Raw genomic sequence first — 24,946 nt, 5'->3', positions numbered from 1 at the left:
TTTCACATTTAGACAATCTGAGGCAAAATATGATAAAGTTCCTTTCCCAAGGCCACACATGTTGAGACAATTATAGTCAGAGGGAAAATCGTCATGACTATATACTACCAGTCTCTGCTTTCTCTAACAGGTCACGATGTCTCTGAGACAATAATTTGCCTTCTAAAAGTACATGTTTCACAGGTGATTAGATGTCAAATATTTCCACAGGTCCAGGAACTGTGACCTTATTTCTTTTATTTCTTTCTGGTAATAATAATCTCACTGATGCTTTACACTATTTGATTGGATAACTGGGGAAATATTAATTTTCCCTAAAGAGCAAATATTACTAATATAAGTGATTATAAATAACAGATCCTTATATTTAATGAGATCTTTGCAGTTTACAGCTGAGATTCATATAAGATTTCACAACAATAAATGACTTAGAGAAAATGCCTATTTCCAAATACCATTTTATAAAAGAAGATACTGAGATTGTGGTCTCGAGTTATAAACAGATTGAAATCGATGTCCTGTGCGTCAGTGTCCATTCATTTTTTCTAACACAGAGCAACACACATTTTTCATTTGATGTGTGTTTACTGCTGTGTGTGCATGTGCTCTGGGCAGGTGTGTATTTCTACATCAGACTCTGTATCTAAAAACTCCAGAAAGTAACTTTTATCAGTATTTTTTTTCTCAGTATTACTCTAAAACCAACTGTAATCATAGAAGGCTCACAAGTGTGTTTCCCACAATATATACAGTTTAAAATTAGTTTTATTAAACAATCTAATGTAGCTAAAATTTTCTGATTAGCTCTTAGCCTTCTTTACATTGCTGTTGTTTTGGCGCTAAGTCCTATCTGACTCTTTTGCAACCCCATCGACTGTAGCCGGCTAGGCTCCTCTGTCCATGGGTTTCCCAGGCAAGATTGCAAGAGTAGGTTGCCATTTCCTTTTCCAGAGCTTCTTCCCAACCCAAGGATCAAACCCGTGTCTCCTCCATCTCCTGCATTGGATTTTTTTTTTTTTTTTAACCACAGAGCCACTTGGGAAGCCCCTTCTTCATAGTGGAGAATAAATTTATAGTAACCAGAGCATACTTTGGTATAAAAGAGCTAGTTTTCAGATACGATCAATATGCAGGAGGTATTTTCTGACTTTATCAAAAATAAGAAAAAAACAAACGTGAAAAAACTTTACTGGTGAGGATATCCTAACAAAAATTCAGTGATTCTGATTGTGAAATATGCCAGTCTCAGACCTATATAAATGCAGTCATTGTTGCCAGATTTGATTAATGACATTGGTACAGTCATGTGCTGACAGTCCCCAATATAAAGATATTTTTTTTTTTGCCTGATATGAAACATTGCTGAAAAATGTAACCCAATCATATCTGGCCCCTGGACATCATGTGCTATCATCACTGTACTGTGAATTGAGATTGATTGGTAACCAGCTGTGACAAAGTGGGAAAGAAGCTCTGGTTTTTGTGCTGTTTTTTTCTTTTCCCCAAAAGAAAACAAGAGAAAAAGAGAACTGAATTGTGTCAAACCACTACCATCTGTTCTGCTAAATAATTAACAAAGCAAAATAAATTTATTTTAATACTTAAAGCAACAGTTTGTGTGCAATGTTATGTTTGTGTGTGATCTTACATTGAATGAATATTCTTAAAAGTGTGTCAAAAGAGAAAATATTATTGATTTTTAATAAACAAAGTACCTTCTTAAAGTATTCTAAAATCACTTCCAAATTTAAATGAAAGTATCTATCTTATTTCTTCCTGCTAAAGAAACCTTCTCTCACAACCAGTGGGAAGATTTCCTATAAATTTAAATTTACTTTGAAAATACCAAAAAAGGATTTTGAAAACTGGCAGTATTTTACAACATAATGACATGTTATGCATTTCTCATAGTTTGCAATCCCCAGTGTACCTTAGGCTTCTAGAGTAGGGACTTTTAATGATTTTCTGAGTTTTATGAATATAATTAAGATAATATAAGGACCACCTCCTCCAAATCTCCCACAATGGGCTACAGAATTTGGGAAGAGAAAAGACAAAAGGAAATACACTACATTTTCTATTACAAACTGGAATTCTACTTTGTTCAGTTCAAGTCCTTGTATCTCATTGCCTTGTTTGAATTATGCGAGGGCTCTGCACTAATAAAACTTCCTGAATGACCATTCTCATCTCAAAAGCACCTTTGTTTTTCATGAAGGAAATTTATTTCCTCGGCATTTTTAGTTTTTGAAATCACCTACTGCTCCTTGTTATAAGATGTCTGGCTTCAATTCTAGAATGAGTGTTTTGAATCAGCACTTAAAATTTTATTACATATCTGCTTTATTAATCATTAAGTTGGCCAATTGTAAAAACTATGAATTGAACCAGGAAATATTTAATGTCTACAGAAGTAAATGTTTTTTTCCTTTTAGGAAGACTTGAAAAGTTAGTCTTCAGTTTTCAAAGTACTTGCACTCAATCAAACAAGCTGAAGGTCACCTGCACCTTTTAGATTCTTTCAGAAAATGAAACGTCTGCAACAATAGGCATTCTGTTATTCCAAATTCAATGAACATTTAACTATGGAGCTTTAATATGATAATGTTATTGCCTTGTTAAGATAAATTCTATTGCCTTGTTTTCAACAAAAGAATTTTTACGATAAAAAATCTAATGGAATCATTTACTAATAATTAGAGTCATACCGATCAACTGATCAATACAGATTACAGTGAATATAGAGATGCAGCCAATTAGAACCCACTGATACGTTTCAATTGCTCAAAAAGAGTACATATCAGAATCTCACAACTTCTCAAAGCATTCTTTTATACAACATAAACCTTCTCAGAGAAATTTAAATCTTTTGCTTCTTTCACATTTGGCAGTTGAAAAAAGGAAACGTGTATCAATTTTCCTAAAATGATCTCTCTGCTCACAATGTTTCAAAGAAAATCCTTCCATAGACTATACTTGAAACTGTCATTAAAACTAACATAAGCACTTCTTGGTAGCCTAGATCCCAGGTGATATTTTCATAATCTATAATATTTAAAGTGTGTTCTAAAGTCAAGCTTTTAAATCACAATTGAGAGCTGGAACCCTGAAATGAACACAATAAGCCATTATTTTGCGGGCAAAGGGATATCAAGTGAAGTTGTCTGTACGTGATAGCCTATGAGGGTCACTCTCTTCTTTTTATCTACAATTACAATGCAGGCTAATGTTTACAGTTTGGGGGAACGAAACTTGATTCTTACAGGTTTTGTAAGGAAGACTGAGCAAAGCACTTAAGAGCAGTATGAAGAACAGATATCTTTTAAAAATTACAATTCACATAACATTCATTGAGGAAGGAAAGAAAACAAGATTTTCAGATTAGACTTGTTGGGAAATTGTAGAGAAAAGTGGTCCCCGAGCAGAACTTGCTGTTCTCTTCTGGAAGCTTATACTGAAAGCTAAAATGAAACTTGAAACATGATGCCACTCTGACTCTGTCTTCATTAACCAAACAATATTTTATCCTTTTATTTTTTGCTTTCAATAAATGCTATCCTTGTCATCTTCATCTTCACCAAAGCTGGCTTTATCCTTGTGAGCTTGACCCACCAGTAGAAAACACCTCTTCTAGTCTCTCTTTAGAGATTAGAAGTTTCAGTGTTTTCTAACTAAAAAGCCAAGAGGAAAGAAGCAAACAAAAAAAGATATCTAAAATACCCATAAGAATATAACAACAGTTGACTTAACACAAAGCACATTTCATACCATAGGATAACTTGGCCAGAACAACAAGGCCTTGAATGACTGCCAGGGATCCCAGACATCGACCATCTTGGAACCAGAGCCTCAGTCTGGAGATGGGGCAATTAAACCAAACTACAGCTGAGTCCTTCCACAAAGGCCAAAGCACCCTGCTCACCCCAAACTAAAAGTCCTCCAAGTTTGAATCACGGAAGCTATGGCTGTCTGTTGAGTGTTCCTGTCTCTTCCATCTTCACCTGCGGCACACCTTCTAGACTCCAACAGTTAATTCTCCCGGTAAACCTGTGGACGCGTGTGAAATTCACAGCCTGATATCCCTGGTCTCCATCCAAGTTTCTGTATTCTTCTGTCATCTTATTCTCTCATTTTTACCTCCTCCGCAGTGAGTTTTGTCTCCTCTGATATAATCCCTCACAATTTTTCTTCTGTGGTCCTCTTCGCAAAATTTTTCAGTGTGCTTTCTGAACTACCTGTTTGCTGACTAGTAAAACTATCTTATATTCTATCTTTCTCAGATTTTCACCTTCACCTCCATGCATTAATGGAAGTCTAGCTTTCTCCTGTGGGTCTGTGTATGGATGGAGGAAGAGAGAAAGTGAGACTATCTTCCAGACATTCCAAGTAACTGCCCAGAGCCTGAGTTACTAAAAACATAATTTTTATTTCGGAAAAGAGTTACATATCCTCAAAACAAAATTTTAAAAGCAAAACAAAAAGCCCTCTCCTATTGGACAGCAATCTTGTTATCCAGTTTTCAAATGGAATCTTTAAAATTTCTAGTTGACAAACGTGACATTTAGTCTAAGGACCTACTTCCTAGGGCTGTTGTAAGGATTAAATGAGTTAATACATTCAGAGTGTTGAGACTGGAACCTGGCATATGGAAAATGCCCAATACGTGTCATGTAAGACTTCCCACAGCTGCCCATCACTTCTCTCATGTACGCCCTTCACAGATATTGTCTCCATCTCGCTTTGCCATTGTCTCATAGCAAGATTCTGGAATCTGTCCTCAACTGGAATGGCTCTGCCTTGAAATCTGAAGTTCAGATATCTGATTCTGTTAAAATTTTATATGATTCCTACTCTATTAACTAGTTTACAAACTGGAACTCTTCCTCCATAACTAGCACTCCTTCATATCAACACTTTCACTGTCCCACTGCCTTTTGGTTGTATTTGCCTAGGATAACCTCTATTATGTATTGATATTGGGCTTCCCAGGTTGCACTAGTAGTAAAGAACCCTCCTGCCAATGCAGGAGACCTAAGAGACATGGGTTTGATCTCTGGGTTGGGAAGATCCCCTGGAGGAGGGCATGGCAACCCATTCATGCCTGAAGAATCCCATGGACAGAAGAGTCTGGTGGGCTATGGTCTACAGAGCTGCAACGAGTCGGACACTACTGAAGTGACTTAGCGTATGCATGCATAATAGTATACATATGTAAAGATATGTACCTATATACTATCAAATCATGCACTTGTCTTTCCACACTCATGAAATTAAACTGAAACCATTCTAGAGACACTGGGATTTTTATTTGGTTCATAATATCAGAAAGGAATGTTGAATTAGTTTCAAGATTATCCTTAATACTCAAGTATTATTGTGATAATTTTTCACTAACCATTAGCAGACTATTAAAATAATATCTGCATCACCTTAAGTGCATTGCTTTTAAACACTTTTTAAATGACTGCAAGTATTATTTTAACTAATTAGAACAGAGATCTTCAGAGTAAAAAGTGCAAATATATCACAATTAATGGCACCATGTTGGAACAAATGGATTGGTGAAGCTGGTTAAATTATCCTTCAATTTGAAAATAATCATTTTATTGGCATAAATGCACTTAAGACAATTTGATTTTACAACAGGACTGGAAACTGCAACATCAGATTTGGAAAATTGGTATACCTCACAGTTGTGAGTTTGGTTAGAAACTAATCTTAACTTCGTGTCCGTTTAGAAAAGGATTTTAGAGATTAAATCCAAAAGAGTCCACAGAAGTCACAGCTCAGACCAGACTTTTTGATGAGCAGTTCCCACACTTCTTGCACCCTTCTGAGTTGGGAAGGAACTCTCTGCAGTAAGGACTGCAATTTGGGATAAAACAGACTTTCAAATTTGCCATCTACTTAGTGTCCTTGCTGTATGAACATATTCCTTCATTGGTATTCACTAGGCACAGGAAAGATTTCTACATCATCAGAGAGCTGTTCATTTTGAGCAGTGCTATGGAAGGTTCGAAAGGCTTTCTTTTCTTGCCTTCTGCCAACAGAAACCTCCTTGTGAAATGTGAATATAAAATAATTTAGAAATTCAACTTAATGACACAGGAGCACTTATCATCAAATGTGTCACAAAACTTGCAGTTTGGTAGGTCTAATGGAAATGAAGGTTCAGACATTTTTCTAATTAAGCTACTAAACCAGTTTTATCAATTCAGCAACTATTTAATGAGGAAAAATATAAAGAAAAATTCCATGCCTCATATATTCTAGAAAATATGTAAAACTATACACACATTCAAGTCATTAGTGAACTAAAGTGTCTTCCTGTGTTCAGAAATGACAGGCTTATGTCGAATCCAATCATGGTATCTGTGGTCCATCTCGCTGGTGTAACCTTCATCAGTTCAGTTCAGTTCAGTCGCGTCCGACTCTTTGCGACACATGAATCGCAGCACGCCAGGCCTCCCTGTCCATTACTGTGGTTAAGGCAATAAGAAAAGACTATTATCTTTGGAGGAGAAGGCGATGGCATCCCACTCCAGTACTCTTGCCTGGAAAATCCCATGGATGGAAAAGCCTGGTAGGCTACAGTCCATGGGGTCGCAAAGAGTCGGACACGACTGAGTGACCTAACTTTCACTTTTCATTTTCATGTATTGGAGAAGGAAATGGCAACCCACTCCAGTGTTCTTGCTTGGAGAATCTCAGGGATGGTGGAGCCTGGTGGGCTGTCGTCTATGGGTCGCACAGAGTCGGACACGACTGAAGCGACTTAGCAGCATTATCTTTGGAATCAATTTCTTTGAACTATATTCTATTATTTTTGTCCTGACAAAATTGTATAAAATAGCACTGAGATGAGCAATGCCCAGATTCATCTTCTCCACTAAATCAAGTTTTTCAGCCTCAGCACTACTGACATTTTGGGCAGATTTTTCTTTGCTGTGCATAATAACAGGACGGTTAGCAGCATTCTCAGTGGTGGTGGTGGCTTAGTCACTAAATTGTGTCTTACTCTTTGTGACCCCATGGACTATAGCCTGCCAGGTTCCTCTGTTTATGGGATTTCTCAGGCAAGAATACCACAGTGGGTTGCTATTTTCTTCTCCAGGGGATCTTCCTGGCCCAGGGATCGAGCCAGGGTCTCCAGTGTTGCAAGCAGATTCTTTTCCAAATGAGCCACCATGGAAGCCTCTCCCAACTAGCTGACAGTAGCACCTAATCCCTCAAATGTAGCAACCAAAAGTGCCTTCAGGCATTGTCAAATGTCCCTCTGAGAAAGAACGAAGCATAAACCATCCCAACTGAGAAGTAATGTACTACAATGAGTGGGTATTTGGTGAGCCCCACATGTTAGATGCAGGGCTGGATACTTGAGACAAGGTAGAGATAAACATGCGAAGGGAGTTGGGAAGTCCAGGGGAAAGAAAAACAATTACAATAATGATGTCAGAGAGACCTGAGGGTAGACTCCAGCTCTGCCAACTGTGGGTCCTGTGACCTTAAGTGTGTAGTTCATCGGCTATAAGCTTTAGCGTCTTCCTTTGTGAAAAGAGGAGATCCATACTGCAAGATTGTTGGAAAGATGAATTATGTGTAACAATGTGTAACGACCTAACATGGAGTGAGACCTCAAAAATTATACTTCTATCTTAATATAATTTTCTTTAAAAACAAGTCATTTTAGTATAGTAGTTAAAGGGAGTGGACTTTAGGGCTAAAGTGCTTGAATTTAAATCTCTGTGGCCACTGAAATTTGCTCCATAGATTCCTCAACTGTAAAATAAAGTCAGTATAAAAATACCTCTTTCATGAGGCAATTGTGATGATTGTTCAGTTAGTTGCATGTAAAACATCTGTAAACATTAACTTCTACTCCCATACTCAGTTTTAAGACATACATCTTTTATATTTTAAATCTCTGAAATTAGAAATCATCTACCACCATTACTATGAACAGAGCTAGTGGAGGTGATGGAATTTAGCTGAGTTATTTAAAACCCTAAAAGATGGTGCTGTAAAAGTGATGCACTAGAGATGACGTATCATAGTTGATTTGGCCATTTTTTTTCTCCTTAACTCAGAGAAAAACTACTCTTGGATCTCACAAGTATGTAACTTGAATTCAGTTACATATGCTATTATATATGATTAAAAGTATTTAGATTAAATCTTTTGACTTATTGTTCATCCAGGCACCCACTGGTGTAAATTTTAGTATTACTTTTAACTTCTTTTTATACTATGGACCCTAATATAGTATCAATTCCACTAATATCCATGTTTGTGTATTAACAACAAATACCCTAATGTCCCCACTAAACTACCTTTTTAACAACTTCCTACCCAAGAGGCCTATGCCCAAACTTTCTCTACTCCAAGTTACACTACATAAAAATGTAAATATCAATTTTCTAAGCATAGATACAAGAAGATATCTCTATTCACTGTGCTGAGTGAATCCCCATTTCACAGTGTGTTTAGTATAAACACTTCAGTTGGAATTAGAAGCTTTCATATAAAGCCTCAACTAACCTTACTAGCCTTAAGTGCCACTCCACTACACTCCAGGGAAACCAAATCACTAATTGTTGGCCTATACTTCCACCACCAAAGCTTTTTCATCTTGTGTCCATCTCTTGGAATAGTCTTCTTTCCATTTATAGAAATTCTATTCTTCCTTTCAGAGCCATCTCACATGGGAACAGATAAGCTTTTATTTTCTGAAACCCTAAAGAGTCTTGTACATCATAGTCTGTATATAATTTTCCTTATTTAATAATTAATGACTTTTTATATCTCATACATTCCTCTAAAGTTCTTACTTTCCTTCTCAAATTCTTGACAGCAAACTCATTTTCTTATGTTAGGTCTCAACACTAGAAATGTTTGACTAATGTCTATGGTTATTTTTGAAATAATTCATGGAAATATAATATTTTATTAGTCTACCTTGAAGATTTTCATTATTCCTTTGAGGTAATTGATATCTTACTATAAATTATGTTCAAAGTATTTTCTTTCACACTCTTTATGAAATCTTTCAAATAAAGGTAAAAGTCCTGATTGACATTTTTGTTTCTGTTAAATGTGCTATAAATATTTGGACATAATTATCAGAAAATATGAGTTAATAAATGGATTATTTATAGTTTCTATTGAACTTTTTATAACAAATGTTATATGTTGTATGAATTGCAATAATACAGAATACTCAATCAGATATTCTTTATAAAGATGACAAATGCCGATATATTTGATGAAATGAGTTTTAAGATATTATAATAACCTCTGCAATTGTGACAGTTATGCTCATAAGAACAGCAAAATTTCGGCACTGAGATTTTGTCACAAGGCTATTCCATAGGTCTACATGATTGGTCAATCACCTTCTAAGAGGAAACTTTGAGTACTTTAATTTACTGGGAAAGGTTCACTGTGTCCTAAACACAGCTCCACCTACCTAAATATGTTTTTTTAGGATGAAGCTCCAATGAGTTAATACTAAATACCAACTAAAATTGATTTCACTAGGAATTGCTTCTTTTGTGATAGAGTAGATTCTTATACGCTCTGGATGCATTCTTTTACCTCTTATCCTCGGCAGCTGTATCTTTTTCACACACTAACAAAGATATAATCCTCATTTATCTTGTCACTGTAATACTGGGTTTCAATTTATTATTTTTTTTCCCTTTTCTCTTTCAATCCATACCAGTTAACTTGAATATCTAGGTCAAGTAGCAACCTTCTCAAAGGGACAACTATAAGAAGTAAAATATATATATACGGGATTCCTGGTGGCTCAAAGGTAAAGAATCTGCCTGCAATGTAGAGATGCAGGTTTGACCCCTGGGTTGGGAAGATCCCCTGGAGCATGGCAACCCACTCCAGTATTCTTGTCTTTAGAATCCCATGGACAGAGAAGCCTGATGGGCTACAGTCATAGGGTTGCAAAGAGTTGGACACAATAAAGCAACTGAGCACACATGCACACACATACATACATATAAATATGTGTTTATACATGCTTTCCATGCATGTTTGTGAAGTGAAAGTAAGTCGCTCAGTCATGTCTGACTCTTTGCAACCCCACAAACTGTACAGTCCATGAGATTCTCCAGGCCAGAATACTGGAGTGGGTAGCCTATTCCTTCTCCAGGGGATCTTCCCGACCCAGGAATCAAACTGGTGTCTCCTGCATTGCAGGCAGATTCTTTACCAACTGAGCTATCAGGGTATGTTTATAGGAAATATAAAATCTGGAACACAGTTCAGCCTTTCAATTCATAACTGCCCATGGACCATTGATAATCAAATATTATCATGAAAATATTCAAAAATACTCTTAGTAAATTCAAAAGTGGCCTAAGAATGCAAAGATGAGTTATATTATCATGTCCAAGACAAATTCATAGTTCTAGTATTTATTCTTTACTTATGCTATTTAATTCACCTGGCAAGCATTTTTTTAGCTTCTGATATGCTTCTTGTTACTTAATTTTTCCCCTAGATACACTGTTCAGAAGAACATGGATATATTAATTTAAAATATTCTTGTGAGAATAAAGATAGCTATAACTTTCAATTGGTGGCAGAAAACAGTAAATTTTTTGAAGATAAATTTATTTGCTATAATGAAATTATTGCTTATAAGTAACATTTATAATGAAGAGTATAAAATCTTTGTTATGTACTTTACTACACAGATATATTTTGTGACTCTAATGAAAGCGACACTTCTAAATGCTTCAAGCATTTACCAAGCTCTATTTTTCTAATCTTCAGTCCCAGTGGAAAATGAACAAAAGTTGTTCCCATCCAGTACCCCAAAGTAGTGGTCAAGAGTATAGATTTTAGAGCCAGAAATCCTTGATCTTCATTAGGCCTCATTTTTCTCATTTGCAATATTGGGAGAATAACAATATTTATATGATGTCCTGAAGGTAAGTGTATTAATGTAAAATGCCTAAAGTAGGCCTGATATAAAATACACACTAAGTAAATATAATTTATTATCATTATATTTATGAGAAAAGAAAATACAATTAAAAACAAGTCTTTTAAACTCTTTTAAATGAAATGAGTTTTAAGATATTATAATACCCTCTGCAATTGTGACAGTTATGCTCATAAGAACAGCAAAATTTCTAGGCTTTTTAAAGAAAGTCTAATAACCTCTTTAAATAAAGTTTTTAAATAGACTATTTAGATAAGAATTCAGGCAGGTCAAAAACTATTTTGGATTAAAAAAAAGTCCATTTACAAAAGAAATCTGAGAAGATACATGTAAAACATAAAAAGTAGGCATCATTGATAATGGGTATAAAATTGATTTTAATATTTTTTAGGCTCATTCATTTCAAATCTTAGGGAATTTTTCCTACATAAAAGTATTAGCATACTGTCCAAATTGTTTTGCATTGTTGCTATTCATGGAGTCAGACCATTTCAGAACATAAGAGTTCTGCAGAAGTCATCCAGGGCAACCTACACATTTTGCAAATGTGGGCTGTGGTACTCATACACATAATATACATTGCTTAAAATAACTTGATGAATTATGACAGAGTTAAGGTAAGAATGTTAATCTCCTAAATTCTAGTTTACCTTACAGCTCCACATTACAATTCAGTTTCCTAATAACAACAATGGCAGCAAAAAACAACCAGAATATATCTTAATTTGAAAAGCCCATGGAGTGATTAACGCATCTAAGTAATTCTAACCACAAATTGTCTTCTAAAGGCAAGGATCTGTATTGATAAAGTCAATTATAGAACTCTTTTTTTTTTTTTTTTTTACATTTTATTAAAGTAACAGCCCAGGTATGATGAGAAAGAGTGTCTCTAATGATGTGTCCAATATACTTACCCTTGGGATACGGTGTGATGTGATGACTACCTCCTGGTAAGCCTCTGGCTTATCCTCCTGTTTGGGCTAAGGCCCCGACCTCAGCCTAGCTGAATGCTCTAACATGCCACACTTTGATGGAAGCAGCGCACCTGCTGTGGCTCCTGGTGGGATAGCACTCACATGCCAATGACAGGTGGCACTCAGGCAGATCCTTTGCCCTGCAAACTGGCACCCAGTCTTGTGTCTGCCCTCACACATCACAGGAGCTGCCAGTTAATGGACAGCAGAGCATCTCTGACTTCAAGGCATTTCTTCTTCCAAGTATGCCCCAGCTTGTTAGCTGACCACTGGCCAGAACCCAAATTGCATGCCAGTTCCTGCATTGTCCTTGAGCAGAAATTCACAACAGATGGGCCACTGTGGTCACAGGATGAGACAACTTGCACTCCCCACCCTAGGTGGCAATTAGTTTTGTGTTAACAGCAAATATTAGCACCTATTTGATGAAAACACAGAAAGAGGTACCATGTTCGCATCCCTTTGAAAATTGCGAATTAATTCTATTTATAAATAAAATCTGTATTTTCAGCTTCCAAGGAGGAAACCTTGACTTGGTCTAAGTTTAGATATTCAAAGCACCAGGACATTTTATATGTGGGTTATGAAACTGATCTAAAAGCTACTCTCAACAGTAATGCTATATAGCATTCCTATAAAGTCATTCATAATACAGTGATTCTAACCAATTACCCAAGATTGTATCTAGAACGTAAAATTTGTAAGCAGCAGAATTTCATAAACTATTCATAATCACATAATTAGAGTTCATTAGTTTAAAATACAGGTTTCATGTTGGATAGATTCTAAGTCAAGTGCTGTCAAGTCAAGACACCCACATATTAATGTGTGTCTTTGGAAACAACTTTAACTTCTTATGCCACATTCCTCAAATGGGAGTATTATTATGCGGGGACAATATGGTTTAAAATAATGAAATTAATATATACAAAAGTCATTTAGAAGAATGTATGGCAAATAGTAAGTCTTGCTTTTATCATTACATAATCTTCTTGCAAAGATTGTAAACAATGGTAGTTTCCTTATTATCAGCAGACAAATGGTAACAGGTAATGCGAGAAACTTGCATCAGATGTCTAATTGCACTGGGGCTAGAATATAATATCTGAACCACATATAGTCTCCCAGAGGCAGAGAAAGGGTGGCAGCTTGTAAGCTTGGCAAACTGGATGGTGAAAGTTATAAATAAATCTATACAATTCAAAAGCAAATGTGATATATCTTAAATCAATAATGTTTTATGTGTTTCTATGGAAATCAATCAGTGAGAGAGTGGAGAATGTGTAATTATTCTATGAAATCATTTTATGTATTATTTTTTTAATTAACTATCTTTTCTTTGTAGTTATCTGCATAACTAATAAACACCATTAATCAGTTGGATTTATAAAACGGAGATACCTGTTACATGAACCCACTGAACAATGTTTCCAGTACTCTGAATTAGTTATATCATTTTAATAACCCTTTGAGGTAGAATGGATAGCATAATTATTCACCCTGTAGAGATGAGTCAAAGCATAGGTCAATCATTAGTCCCATTACATTGCTCATCTATATCTCTAGGATATAAAACACAGAGAGTTTAAATAGCTTCTTCAAGGTCACACTCCTAGTTAGTGGTAGAGAAATCTGTTGAACATCATTTCCAGAACATGCGAGTATAACTGAAGGGACAAATGATCAAACAGTGTCAGAGCACGGCTAAAATCCAACATCCCTGACAATGACCTAAATATTCTTTATGTTACTGGTAGCTGTATTAAAAGATCCCACAATAATGGTCCAGACAGTTCTAATTCTTCTTTTTTTTTTTTCCAAGCAGAAATGGCAAAGACATCTGTATAGCTGAAAAATCATAGAATTCTCATTTACACTTTTCCTTGTATTTCTGAATCTTAGGGATTAGTCTTTTTTTTTTTTTAACAAAAGCTACGAACAATATTTATTAACATTGCTTTTCTCTTGCTTTCAGTTTTTTTTTGTCCTTTTTCTTTTTGAAAACTACTTTAATTGACCAATCTTGACCAGCCAGCCTAATCAGCATGGTTATTTATCATTAGCCCAAATTACCACATGTCCTTGAAACACACCCTGTATGTGAAGAAGGCTGATCTCCTCAGCAGGGTAGCTTAGCACCTGTTCAGCATCTCTGCATCCCAGAAGCACATGCTCTAAACAATGGAGTTCCAAACAATTAATATAAGAACATTTTCCAGGGCCAAGCAAAAAAGAGCCACTGACTGTAAAAATGCCACAAAAGGGGAATTATAAGTGATTCTATACAGTTCCTTTTCTTAAGGAATTATGTATTTATGTGAATCTCACATTTCATGGAACTAAGAACTCAAAGTCTCTCTTAAAATAGACTTGCACTTTAGAGAAAGGAATTTGTCAGTGGGTCCAGGAAAACTGATAGAATTTTGCATTATGTATCTTGAAACACTTTTCCTTTAGTCCCTTTTCTATTTTTATGAAATATTCATGAATTATAACCACTATAGGCAAGCCATCAACTGCATTTAGAATTCTTAGGCATATATAAGAAAGTAAATGACTTTTTTTTTAATGTGACAAAAATAACTGATACTATGAACATTCCTTTCTCTTCTCTAGATCCTTATTGAGGAAGTTAGTGTCACTCTAGAGTTAGTGTTGAAAATAAATAAAAATGAATTAAAATATCTTGGAACTAACTAGTGGTGATATACTGATATATGACTGATGCAAGATGTTAAATATCCTGTTTACCATTCTTTAAAACTTGCTTAATAATTATCTGAAATACAAGCTCTAATGACAAGCCTAGATAAGAAAACTTAGTTACTTAATCAAACTACGTCTTACCCAAATGCAATGAAGAGGCATTTTTATTCTCTTCACAAATATTAAACTCTTGGTATATATCAATTTTATTGTTATGTCTTTGGTTGTGAATATATCGCATTATGTTTCTTTTATATTAATACATGCTATTTCTCATAAAGCTTCAGCATATGTATATTTTTTACATTATAAAACATACACTATTGCTATGATGGACCATGACAGAAAATGGAACATTCCCCAACATGGGTAATTTCTATCACAAGAAACATTGTGAAAAGATGTATTGAAGGAATCTGATCACCAAGAGCACTAGCAAAAAGCTCCAGGTTTGCCTGGAAGAAAAAGACGTAGCACCCAAGAAAGACACTAGGACTACTTCGGTTTTAACTTTCATTAATGTTTCAGTATGTGAATACTTTCCTACATCACTCAGTTTGATTAACATAAAATTAAAAAAAAAATAATTGTATACTTACTTTGCTTTAAAGTGACTTGCCTTTTACAGACTATCAGTGGGCATTATAAATACAATAGGAACTTAACAATATAGGTAAAACTTAAAGTATTTCTTCTACAATCTAAGTTACACTTTGGAAAAAAAACTGTGCTTTTAAAACACATACTCATTATGAACTACAGAACATCTTTCCCTTTATTTCCTCTTTCTGTTCTCCCTACCCACTTTATTTTCACAGTAGTGTGCCTAATAGATGGGCTGGTGTCAGCTTAGTTAAGCACATATATATTGAGAGTCTCTGGAGAAAAAGATATTGATACTAAGCACAATCACACAAAAAAGCAATGACCTCCTTTTTCTTCCTGAAACTTTCAACTGTGAAAACAGTAGCATCTTAGGATGTTTCTACAAGTGTGGCTGAAGAGGACCCTGTGGTGCTTTCCAGGGATATCATCTTCCATATCCTATGCTTTAGTTCCTCTCTGAAGTATCAGGGTAAGTACCAAGTAATGCACATTTTATGAGTTGTTTTATGGATGCTAAAACTGCCACCAAATGGAAGATTCTAACTACCCTTCTTCACCTGGATTTTTAAAGTGCTTTGCAGAAACCCCTGCAGGAGGTCTAGGCTTTTTAAGGCATGAGCCTTGCAAGGCCCTCAAGAAAAACTTTCTCTGGTCCTAACTCCCATGTTTTGGTTTGTTTGCCCTCACTGTACATTGAGAACAGGGATAACACAAGCAATTAACATTTTAACAGGAGCTTATATAAAATGAGGGCTTCCCTGGTGGCTCAGACAGTAAAGAATCCTCCTGCAATGCAGGAAAGCTGGGTTTGATCCTTCAGTTGGGAAGAATCCCTGGAGAAGGGAATGGCTACCCACTCCAGTATTTTTACCTGGAGAATTCCATTGATAGAGGAGGCTGGTGGGCTATAGTCCATGGGGTCCCAAAGAATCAAACATGACTGAGCAACAAACGCTTTCACACTTTTCACTTACATAAAATGAAGGGTCCTTCCAATTGTCTCTTTGTCATATGGAAAATGTCCAGATAAATAACTTTTCCCTGGTTGGGTATCATGTTATTATTATACATGGGGATTACTATTAACCAACCTCACTGAAATATTAAAGCAAAAATTGTCTTTAGTATAACTCACCAATGGTAAACTGTAATTTCATTAATGATAGTTACTGAGAAAGGTCAGAAATTTAGGGCTAAATCAAAGAAAGAGGTACACGGGTACCACTTTAAAATATTTTCACAGCAAAGAAAAAAAATACTCTGTTAATTCATCTCTGGTTACTGAAAGGTTGGTACAGATATCTCTGTCTGTGTTGAAAGTTAAAATAGCTATTATAGCATTTCATAAATTTAAACTTGAACTGAAAAGCTTTCCTTGTCTCCAAAAGAAAAATAGTCACATATTACTTACATAGTAATTACAGGCTATGCAGCTGCCCTACAAAGCTTTACTATAAATGTTTTAAGCATGAACTACTACATAAACCTCATTCAAATTATATTAAATGTTAAGCCAAAGAAATGTCATCTTCCACACCACTCCACACAATTGCTTACACAAGAACAATGGCCATCTCCCTAGTCTGAGACCTAAATAATGTAATAGAATCAATGTTGTTGATTTAGGCTATGGGTGGTTAAAAGTCATTACTGTTATTCCTCACCAAGTAAAGAGGTCTCCTTCCCCCTCATTATGCAAAAGTGAAGCTTATGCTAATGCATACAAAGCTAAGAATGAATAAGCTTCTTTGAAATACCATTTAAAGATTGAGATTTCAAGAAAAATTACATGGCTTCTATCATGATAAAAACACTGACCTCAATTTCGACATTGCACTGATCCTTGCTTTAAGCCTTTCTAACATACAATTTTAAAGCTTACACAGCATTTCCATTTGCCTAATACTTTAAAAATATTTAGCTGGTCACACAAAGCACTGTAGTCATCTCATGCCAGTAATAGAAGAATATAGAGGACAAACCTACAAATTGTTTCAAGGGAAGTTAGTAGAGGTATGATTTCAAAAATTTCAACTTTGCCTTTAGAGGTTTTTATATCAGATGTTCATAAAATGCAGCTTTAATGCTGTTATTTGATTAACATGTATCATTTTGAGCTCTGAAACAAATGAATAGGGCAAGATTTGGAGAATATTGTGGCAAATACAGTTGTCAGGTTTATGACCTAACACCTAGAGCAATCTGGGAACAAATCAAATGAGGCTTAAGCTATATTTTCACTGAATTCAAATATATAGACCTATTAAAATGTAATACACTCTTACAACTCTATTTTTTCAACTTTTGTCCATAGGATCTTATTTAATGATTAAAAATATCAAGATCACCACGGAGGTAAATATGTAAACTTTGGTAATCATGTGACAAAAGTAGCACTCTTTGTAGCTTTCTTCCTAAAGTCCCAGAAAGCCAGTCTAATTATGAGAAAACACTTGACACATCCAGGTTTGGAAACATTCTTAGGATACCTGGCCAGAACAGCTTAAGGTCATAAAATGAGAAGAGACCGAGAGCCTGTCATTGAACAGAGGAGACTGGGAAAACACGACAACTCAGGGCAATATCCTGTAACATCCAACTAAAGTACCCCAGATAGGATCCTGGAGGAAAAGGAAGGCTGGTGAAATCAAAATAATGTATAAACTTTCATTATCATGTATCTGCATTTGTCTATCATGAGTTATACACCTTTCACAGTTGTGTAAGATAACAATAAGGGGATTTTCTGAACTATTTCTTTGAATTTTCTCTGTGAATCCAAAATTATCCCTAAATGAGAGATTTTGTATGGACAAACTGTTTATTTCTAGTAATTGAAAATTAATCTTTGTTTATGCTCATTTTACAATATTATTAATCTCTTAGTCTTACATCAACATTTTAAAATTATACACAAAGTACTGTCAAATTTGTGGAAAGTTGGAGTATCTGTAGAAAATGGACTCCAGCAACTCAAATTCATCAATCACCTCTACTTGCTTTTCAACAAGCTTTTCCACTGGGAAAGTCTGAGGAGCTTCACGTGCAACAAACCTCTCCTAGCAGCATTCCTTTAAAACTAGATATCTGACTGTGCTCTGCTTAGCTGCTCAGTCGTGTCCAATCCCATGGACTGTAGCCCACCAGGCTCCTCTGTCCATGAGATTCTCCAGGCAAGAATACTGGAGTGGGTTGCCACGCCCTCCTCCAGCGGATCTTCCCAACCCAGGGATCAAACCCAGGTCTCCCACATTGCAGGCAGATTCTTTATCACCTGAGCCGCCAGGGAAGGCCTGATGTCAGGAAGATATGTGACAGCAAAATGAAAAATGAAACATAGAGTCTATTTCTCTACTATTTACGCTGAAAGCTAAGCAAATTAAAATTTTCACTTGTCTCACTCCTATAGTAGATTGCAAAGGAACCTCTTACTATTTAAAATGTTTGGTCCATTTCAAGTCAGTGCCGTTGATGATGTGATTTTAGAAACTATAATGTCATAGACCTAGGGATATATAAAATTGAGATTTTGAAATGAATGTATACACTCAGGAAAGAATCAATAGCAGTGCCAGTGAAAGCACAAAAAAAGGCAATTTCTTTTCTCTGAAAGTATGTTTATACTCAGATAGTTGAATGAAACCTAATTTCTTTTTTAGGAAAGAAAATTAGCAAAAAAGCAGGATATGAAATGTTTTGCAGATCATGATTGTAGTAGGTGCGATGCCTGTAGTTTCAGAAGACAGGACTAGGAGGAAGGCCAAACAAATTCATAGCTAAACTCACTTGTTACGTAAGAATAAAAAAACTTGGCTGATTTATTTGATCATAAAAGGCAAGGTCCTGGGAGAATTTAGACTACAAAAATGTTTTATATTTATTTTCAGAAAAGATTACAAACATTTCTGGGCTTATCATCGAGAGATGAGAGACTGGGTTTTGCGATAAAAAGAACAGAAAAGAGTTGGAAGAGTTCTCCATGAAGAGATGACAAATGAGAAAGTGACAGGCAGTCCTTAAATGAAAATTCCCTCTGTGGATAGTGATATGCCTTTTCATTCTAGTATTGAATGAGATCTCTGTTTTATTGCTGACCCTACAATCCACTATACCCAGCAGCTTTCCGTAGCTTCGGCAACAGAGCAGTAGTTGAAAGATATAGTTGGGGTGGGTGGGTCGTTAAGAATTCAGCAGGAATATAATGGAAGACCTGGATAGGGCCATGAGAGAGAGAGAGAGAGAGAGTTCTTCAGGAATCCTTGATAGTCAGGGATAACAGACGGAGTGAAGGGTCAGGTATTCTTGTGAAAATTCAATGAAAGAGTAACATCAAAAGCCTAGACGACTTCAGTATAGAAAATAGCAGATACTTGGCTTGCAAATGTAAAAGTCATGTGTGAAAATAATACACCTAAATATGGGTGTTTGGTGGTACAACTAATGCTGTCTTTTTCTTGTCTAATTATCCAATGGTCACCTAACAATTTTCCATACATACGACATTCTTACCTTCCTCTCGGCAAGTCTGCATCATCCTTTCTCCACCGCACAGTTGGCTGAGGATCTCCCTGGACCTGACAACGGAACTCTACAGCTTCTTCCTCCAGCACCACTTGGTTAATTGGCCTCCTGAGAAATGTGGGTCGTTCTTAGGGAAGAAAAAAAAAAGTAAAATGAAATGAATGTTGTCCATATTTTAAGTGCATTATGAAAAAAAAGCATAAAAAACATGTGGTTTATTTTTGGCACATAAGTATCTAATTTTATAGCTCAACTGTCTTGATAAGGCTTCATGGAACCTATTAACATGACTGTATAAAATGAAATATTCTGAAACACATAAATAGCTACGGTTTGTATATAAATCCATACTATCGGCTAGAAAATAAAATTGATTCTTCTGTGAATTTCTGAGCTAAATCATGTGGGTCTTGTCATAAAAATCTGAATGCTGAATCCCACAGAAAAAAAATAAAAAAAGAGATGAAAAAGATTATTTTCATCTATTACAATGGCTCAGAGTGGGAAAACTGAAAGTTGAAACCAGTGCAAATATTAAAAAGGAAACAAATATTAATATTCCATCAACAATGCTAGAGAAAACAAAAGAGTTGTGTTCTCAACGTAAGCATATTTTTACTAAGGTTATCCATTTGATAAGGACCTAATACTTCCATGGGCTTCCCTGGTGGCTCAGAGGGTAAAGCATCTGCCTGCAATGCAGGAGACCCAGGTTCAATTCCTGGGTCGGGAAGATCCCCTGGATAAGGAAACGGCAACCCACTCCAGTACTCTTGCCTGAAGAATCCCATGGTTAGAGGAGCCTGGTAGGCTAGAGTCCATGGGATCTCAGAGTTGGACAAGACTAAGCAACTTCACACTTACTTACAACACTTAACAGTTCTATGAATGTTTTCACTTCATATGTGGAAAACTGTCTACTTGTTTTTTTTTTTTGTATGTCTGAAAAAAAATCTGTCAAACTAATTTTTCCTAAATAAAAAACCAATATCATTAGTAATTACTGTAAACTACTTACTGTCATACATAATTTTCTAAGGCTACTTCTAATTTTCCTCCTACAGGCTCCAGCTATTTGTCCATTTTTGAAAATATAATACATGCTTGCTATTTCTCTAATATTGTTTTAGTGTTTCTGTTCTTTATTCTTTTGCTGTTTATCTGTACCTAGCACTGTTAATTTGGATTCTAGCACTCATCTAAATAAAGCATGGAAAAAAATAAATCCCTATCTGTAAGAATATCACTACTGAAGAGAAATATAAAACAAAATGTAGATTTATATATCTATAAATACATCAGTGGTTTTGTTTAGTTTCCTTTGTTTTTTTTATAATAATCTGATACAGAGAAAATTACCATTTAATTTTTTATTGGCCCAGGTCTTTCAATCATAGGCAAGTACAGTACTGCTACTTATTGAAGTAGAAAAAGAGGTCAAGTAAAAGAAAAATGAAATCCATAGGGAGTGGACACAATTTATCTGACCATATGGCCATATTTAGTCTCCTAGAACTTTAGTTTCAAACCCAATTTAAAAACGTGAATACAGTGGCACAAACATTGAAACATATTCAGCGAGAAATCTTAAAAAAAAATACAACACATCAAATAACATATGTTGAGTATAGACTGGATGTATATGATTTTATTGACTAAGTTTAGACCCCTATTTATAAAACAAATGTGTAAACTACAAAAGGATATTTTATTGCAATAAAGTCAACCATCATTGGTATTCAAAAGGAAGATAACTTTATCTCACCACAGTGAAGTAGACAGTAGTGATCAATTTCTTTAAACACAGACCTGCACACACTCACGTATTTGTACCCTGGGGTCCCAAAATCCCAAGACATAAAACAAGGCTCATGGGACTTTATCATGTAGAGCTTTTAAATGCAGGATTTAGAAATAATCCAAAACACTTGTGGGAAAGTTTGCTTCCAAAGATTTTAGGTGGTCAGAATCAATTAGCTGTAAGTGTGCCCTGCTGACAACAGAAGAAATCTGCAAGTTGGGTAGAATTACTTAGTGTTATCCTCAGACGACTGACCACTACGTGTACCAGTCAAGTATTTTAGTTCTGGCACAGGTAATATTGTTATTAAGAACATTAAAAACAATATTGTTAACACAATATTGTTAAAAACAATAGCTATTGTTTTGGGCAGTATATAATAGGCAATAGGATCAGTATCTTCTTGTGAAAGTGGGATATTAATAGAAAAAAAAAGAGTTGGCATAGAGAGTAGGATTTTTTTTTTTCACTATCACTTAGGGATATTCAGTCAGTTCATTCAAAAGCTGTAATAACTCAATATTAAAGGAGAGCCAGGCTACTGTAGATATCACTAATGATTGAGAAATCATCAATTTCCTTCTGGCTCCCTCCGATTTTAAAGGGGGGATTGTCCTAAAACTTGGCATATGGATGAGCAAACTAAGAGAAGTCTTTCCTTCATTCACCCCTTCATTCAGTGTGTGTTAATGCAACTTCCCCTATGACAGACTTTGAGTGTGATAGCTGGTGAAGAGTCAGCAGCTTGGTTTCACCAGAACAGTGGAGAGAGATGAAGTTACTTAGTTGGTAAATGGCAAGACTGTGACAAGTCTTGTATGCCATGTCAAAGAATATGAGTTCTTCACTTAAGGCAATAGAGAGATGCTGAAACATTTCAAGTAAGGAAGCATCATTTCTAATAACCATATGAAAAGGATCATGTTGGCAGATTTGTGGGAGATGAATTAGAAGAGAATACAAAACAGTGAAGGTCAAAATATTTATTGTAATAAATTATTTCAGTTTAGAACTGACACAGTGGTTCAAGGGATGTGGAAAGGACATCGAATGAAGAGATACAAGAAAGGGGTGATCAATCAGATGTGGAAGGAGAAGTTTAGGAAGATTCTCAAATACCCATTCAGCACAATGGAACAAAATGGCAAGTAAGATATGGATATGTGAATGTTTAGATCTTTTTATCTCAGAGATGGTGGGATGTGAAGAAAGATGTGAAAGATGAGGAAAAAATGGACCTCTCAACACTTAACCCATTGTTAGCCTTCTGTTGCTTGAACACAAATATATTCTTAATTAATATGGTAAGCATATTACTATTTATAGAGAAGAAAAAATAAATATGCTCAACCTATAGACATAGACAACCTGTTGGATTAAAGCTTCTAAATAAAGAAGGAATCATAAGAAACTTCTCATGCATGCTGAAGACATTTTATCAGAAACTAAATGCAAAAATTACTTTCTTAAAGTAATATACTAAAGCCATGGCTATTACAATTGGGAACAAAAAGAACACACTGACTTTAGTGATCAAAAAGGAAAAGAAGGAAAGTGTGAGTTTTGGAAAAGAACCAAAATACTCAATACTTGCAGATATTCCACAATACAAATAATACAGAAGAGTAATTTTGATCATAGATTAACTGTGACAAAAGATAAGAACCACAAAAAGTCATGGCAGCAATGCTGGCAGTATTGCAAATTTTGGGGTTTTAGTATAAACTGTGGCAAATTCATACATTGAGATATTAATGCTATCTATTTATCTACCTCTCTAACATGGAAAATTTTCATGGCATGATGCTGACTACAAAATAAATTTCATTAGAGTATATAGATTAGTTCCATTAAAATACACATGGATATTTTCAGCAAAGTTTTTGCATGCTTCCATTAACATGCTACCAGTCTTGAAATTGCAACATGTGTGTATAATTAATTCAAACAACAAACTTTACATTAGACTTGTCACAAAAATAAACTTGTCTCTTTGTTCAGGGTATAACATCAAGGTCCTTGAGGACTTTTTTGGTTACCCATACTTGTTAAGTCCCACTGTTTTGTATGGAGATACATGGAAGTACATGGTTTATAATTTCAAGAAGGAAGAAAGATACCGGATTTCCTGCTGATGTTCTGATGAACTCAGAAGGGGTGGCGAACTCTGGAATGAACTTAATTCTTTTCTGCCCTCAAGTAGAGTTTAGTTGCCTAGCAGCTGCATAACCACAGAACAGCATTTGGCATAGAATTTTTGGAAGTCTACCACTGTTTGTAGTGGAAAATGCAATTCAATTCATTAAAGAAAAAAAGGCAATGCAAAGAATCAGCAATCAGTTCAGTCACTCAGTCGTGTCCGACTCTTTGCGACCCCATGGACTGCAGCACGCCAGGTTTCCCCGTCCATCACCAACTCCTGGAGCTTGTTCAAACTCGTGTCCATTTACTCGGTGATGCCATCCAACCCTCTCATCCTCTGTCGTCCCGTTCTCTGGCCTACAATCTTTCTCAGCATCGGGGTCTTTTCTAATGAGTCAGTTCTTCACATCAGGTGGCCAGTGTATTGGAGCTGCAGCTTCAGCATCAGTCCGTCCAATGAATATTCAGGACTGATTTCCTTTAGGATGGACTGGTTGGATCTCCTTGCTGTCAAAGGAACTCTCAAGAGTCTTCTCCAACACCGCAGTTCAAAAGCATCAATTCTTCGGCACTCAACTTTCTTTATAGTCCAACTCTCACATCCATACATGACTACTGGAAAAACAATAGCTTTGACTATATGGACCTTTGTCAGAAAAGTAATGTCTCTGCTTTTTAACACTAGGTTTGTCAGAGCTTTTCTTCCAAGAAGCAAGTGTCTTTTAATTTCATGCTGGCAGTCACCTTCTGCAGTGATTTTGGAGCCCAAAAGATAAAGTCTGTTGCTGTTTCCATAGTCTCCCCATTTATTTTCCATGGGGTCATGTGACCAGATGTCATGATCTTAGTTTTCTGAATGCTGAGTTTTAAGCCAAATTTTTCACTCTATTCTTTCACTTTCATCAGGAGGCTCTTTAGTTCCTCTTTACTTTCTGGCATAAGGATGGTGTCATCTGCATATCTGAGTTGATATTTTTCCTGGCAATCTTGATTCCAGCTTGTACTTCATCCAGCCCAGCATTTTGCATGACATATTCTGCACAAAAGTTAAATAAGCAGGATGACAATACACAGCCTTGACATACTCCTTTCCCTGTTTGGAACCAGTCTGTTGTTCCATGTCCAGTTCTAACTATTGCTTCTTGACCTGCATACAGATTTCTCAGGAGGCAGGTAAGGTGACCTGGTATTACCATGTCTTTAAGAGTTTTCCAGAGTTTGTTGTGATCCACA

General features: G+C 35.7%; 1 protein-coding gene across 1 annotated transcript in view; it reads right to left on the bottom strand.

Moving 5' to 3' along the window:
* ROBO2 (roundabout guidance receptor 2) overlaps positions 1-24,946 on the bottom strand; it is a 665,634-nt gene that overhangs the window by 151,437 nt on the left and 489,251 nt on the right. Inside the window, exon 5 of the mRNA XM_069578659.1 lies at positions 19,759-19,897. Coding sequence (XP_069434760.1) covers positions 19,759-19,897 — 139 coding nt within the window. The remainder of the gene's footprint in view (positions 1-19,758; positions 19,898-24,946) is intronic.

The sequence above is a fragment of the Ovis canadensis genome, chromosome 1 (assembly GCF_042477335.2).
Source record: "Ovis canadensis isolate MfBH-ARS-UI-01 breed Bighorn chromosome 1, ARS-UI_OviCan_v2, whole genome shotgun sequence".
NCBI lineage: Eukaryota > Metazoa > Chordata > Mammalia > Artiodactyla > Bovidae > Ovis > Ovis canadensis.
This window is presented reverse-complemented; position numbering and strand designations above follow the sequence as displayed.